The 3,839-nt window shown below is 34.4% G+C and overlaps 1 protein-coding gene across 1 annotated transcript; it reads right to left on the minus strand.

The window, feature by feature from the left end:
* Positions 1-1,691: 1,691 nt before the first annotated feature.
* Positions 1,692-3,356, minus strand: LOC126904984 (tigger transposable element-derived protein 6-like). Its single transcript, XM_050684387.1, has one exon. The coding sequence runs from the start codon at positions 3,354-3,356 to the stop codon at positions 1,854-1,856; it is 1,503 nt and encodes a 500-aa protein (XP_050540344.1). The 3' UTR covers positions 1,692-1,853.
* Between the last annotated feature and the right edge of the window lie 483 nt (positions 3,357-3,839).

Genomic DNA, 3,839 nt, shown 5'->3' on the forward strand with positions numbered 1-3,839 from the left:
TTTTAGGGTATACATAGAGTATTATGAAAATGTATTAGCCATAGTACATGGATACTAGAATCTTAATATAATATAATATAATTGACCATCTTACTGGTTGAAAGTTTGTAAGATATGTTTGCGGCAAAAAAATTCAATTGATCATTTTATAGCTAACATAACTTAACCAAAATTATTAATTATTATTCAAGTGTCAACGTGCCTCGTAGATTTTCAGATCAATTTGACACCGTACCGTATATTTGCGATACGTTTAATACATGGTCACGTCGTCAGCCGCCTTATTACATCGCGAGCTCAGCCTGATTAGAGTACCCCTGCTATCTACCTAGGGTGCAAAGTCTATCTACTGGAGTGCGGTCGACCACCGAGCGCCGGCGGTAAACGCTCTCTCTTGCCTTTGACGTTCTACGCGAACTATCACCCTCCGTTGATTGCGCGTCGTACATTGAAAGGTACTTTGATATCTATTACAAAAAAACAGTCATAAGTTGTATTTCATTATTATTCTTTCCTTTAGTTTAATTTTAGATAAATATATGTATATTTATTTTTATTTTTTTCCTCTCGGCCAGTGCCGTAGAATTTATTATTTAGACATTGTTGTGTATTTGTGTTACCTAAAATATATTTGTGACATTTAATTGACACTAGAATTATCCGTGTCAAATTGTGGCATACCAGATATAAAATTTATTATGGATAATTTATGAAGATATCTATGTTGTTAACTATCTTGTAATGGTGAAGATTAGATAAGATATTGTAAAGTAAGATAAGTATTGTAAATATATAAAGTATAACAACATCGGATGGGATTTTGGTTTTGTGGTGGCGGCGCTGTTGATGTGTCACCAGCAGGCACGTAGACAAGGGTGGGCCTGGGTGGGCCTGGCCCCCCTTAGATTTAATGTGGCCCAGGGCCGGCCCCCCCAAATTTAAAATTCAATTATTTTTACGAATTATCAAAAACGTGCTAGGCCTTATACACATTGAAATTATTATTAATTTGTGATTACTTTTGAGTAATACAGTTATTATTATGGCTGTATTTTCATTTTTATATTCATAGAAAACGTTATTTGAAAAAGATAACGTTCTAGACGTTGGAATAGCAATTACTCCAAACGTGGTTGTAGGTAAATTTTTTTAACTCTGGTCCAACAAATGATAACAAACTACGAAGTATCTGCATTGATTAGAATCTAGTTGATTACAAAATTCAATAGAGTATACTCTATGAAAATTTTTTTGATAAATCTTATCTTTAATTTGTTTCTTTTAGCTTCGATGCGAAGCTGAGAAGGTATTGGTTTTACTAAGATGTGTTTTTTTTTTGTGTCTGTTACCACTTTTTCTCAGCTCTCACTGAACCAATTTCTTTCAATGATACGTCAAAAGATCACAAATTATATCTAATCGAAGACATTACCCTCAAAAATTGAAAAATTTTCCCTCGTTCCCCGTAAATGGGGGAAACCTCCAAAAAAATTACAAATTTAAAAATCGCTAATTTTCGAAATTTTTAAAATTTTTTTTACTTAAAATTGCCATAACTTTTTTATATAGATGCATGATATCGTTATTTTTCATTTGATATACAGTGGACGCCGCTTATTGGACTCACTTTGGGACCTGACCATTTGAGTCCATTAACCGAATGAGTCTAATAAACGGCGTCCACTAATATTTATATATATATATATTCATATTATATAAGAGGTAACGACGAGACGAAAATTAAAATCCTACGAAGACTATATAATATGTATATTTGTAATATTATACAAAGTTAAATAACAAAATAAATAATAATGACAGTAGTCATAAATGTCAATAAAACACTAATGAAACTAATTTTTTGATAAAAATTCATCTAGGGTTGATTGGACTTTTCCGTCTTCGGCTAACTTCATTATCATATTTTCGTAGGATTTATGTTGCTCGAATACGTCAAAATCGCCTCTTTGCTGAATCCCTCTGCGTAGAATTTGAAGCGCTTCTAGCATTTGTTTAGTTGATGGTGGTTTTTCATCAGGTTCATCTTCATCACTATCACCAGCCACATTCTCTTTTGGCCGTTTTGACTGTATTTCATCACATATATCTTCCTCGGTAACGAGTTCGGTAGTTTGGACTTCTTCGTCTATATTTATCCATTCATTATAAAGTTCAGTTGTTAGGTCAGCGGGTCTTTCAACAACAGCTTCAACTTCTTTTGGACTGATAATGAAACCACCTTGTCGGAAACAATTGCGTATTGTGATTTTGCTGACGATATTCCACGCTTCATAGGCTAAATGCAAACCTTCAAGTACAGTTATTTTTTTAGCGATTTCATGAGCACGTAAGGTACATAATTCTTGTTCCAGGTTAGCATCAATCACATTGATCACATTCTTTCTCATGCCTGTTCTGTAATATGCTTTAAAAGTGCGTATAATCCCCTGATCACATGGTTGTATAACTGATGTAGTGTTAGAGGGTAAAAATGTGAGGTTAATATGTTTGAATTTTACTGTAACCATATGAGCCGTGCAGTTATCGACTAGCAATAAGACGTCATGTCGAAGTTCATTGTCCCACTTGGTCAACCATTCGGTGAAAATTTCTTTTGTCATCCATGCATTATTGTTTGCAGTATAGTCGACCGGTAGATTTTTAACACCCTTGAAACACCGGGGATTTTTACTTTTACCAATCACAAGCAGTTTTCTTTTTTTACCAACCATACTCGCACAACATAATATGGTTAGACGTTCTTTACTAATTTTAGTTCTTCTAGTTTTTTCATTTTTGAATGCATATGTGTGTTCAGGTAATGCCCTTAAATAAAGACCAGTTTCATCTGCATTGAACACACTAGACGGAGGATATTTGGCGATAAGAGATGGCCATTCTGAATGAATCCACGATCGTGCAGCTGCATGGTCTGCTTCTCCCTGTTCTCCATGTGGCTTAACAAACGAAATGTTTTCACGTTTCTTCCATCGGTAAAACCAACCTTCTGTTGCTACAAAATTATTTTTGTCCATTTTTTTCGCGAGTTCCTCAGCTTTTTGACGCAACAGTGGTCCTGTAACTCGGGCATCTTTTTCTCTGACTTTTGTGAACCATTGTTTCAAAGCGTCTTCAACTTCTTCTTCTTTACCGACTCTTTTTCTTTTCCGGTTTGAATTCACATTTGCTAATGATGCATTTTCGATTTTCTGTCGACTTTTTAGCATCCTACCTAGTAAACTTTGAGACACGTTTAACTTACATGCTGCTTGTCGCTGGCTCATTTGCGGAAGCTCGTCATATTTTTTAAGAACATCTAATTTTTCTTCTACACTCAAATCACGTCGTTTGTTCATTGTAACACGAAAAATGAAAATTTTTACAGAGAACGTAAACACAAACAACACACTGTACACGACGACGTCTATTCATACACTACCTGTCGTACTAATTGACATTAAAGACTGCTTCGTTTATCGTGAAAAGGTAATTTATTTTATCTCCACGATAAAAGCAATTTTACTAGGACCGACTTATAACGTATTTATAGCACGTTTGTTCAATGTATGTACACATTATTTTTATTTATCTAATTTTCAAATGACCCTATTAACCGGTGTGTGAGTCGAATATACGAATTTTTTGCTGTGTGTTAGTATATGTGTAAATAGGGACTAGGCGTTTTGAGTCTAATAAGCGAATGAGTCAATTAACCGTGAGTCCAATAAACGGCGTCCACTGTATTTGTTTTATAAATCTGACCCTTTACCTGCCAACGGGGGGGATTTAAAATGACAACTTTTTCACAAAAAATTAACTTTTTCCACTTAAATTTTTAA

The sequence above is a fragment of the Daktulosphaira vitifoliae genome, unplaced genomic scaffold (assembly GCF_025091365.1).
Source record: "Daktulosphaira vitifoliae isolate Bord-2020 unplaced genomic scaffold, ASM2509136v1 Scaffold_4, whole genome shotgun sequence".
NCBI lineage: Eukaryota > Metazoa > Arthropoda > Insecta > Hemiptera > Phylloxeridae > Daktulosphaira > Daktulosphaira vitifoliae.

Coding starts and splice junctions, on each gene's coding strand:
- LOC126904984 (XM_050684387.1), bottom strand. CDS start 3,356: ATGAACAAACGACGTGATTTGAGTGTAGAAGAAAAATTAGATGTTCTT.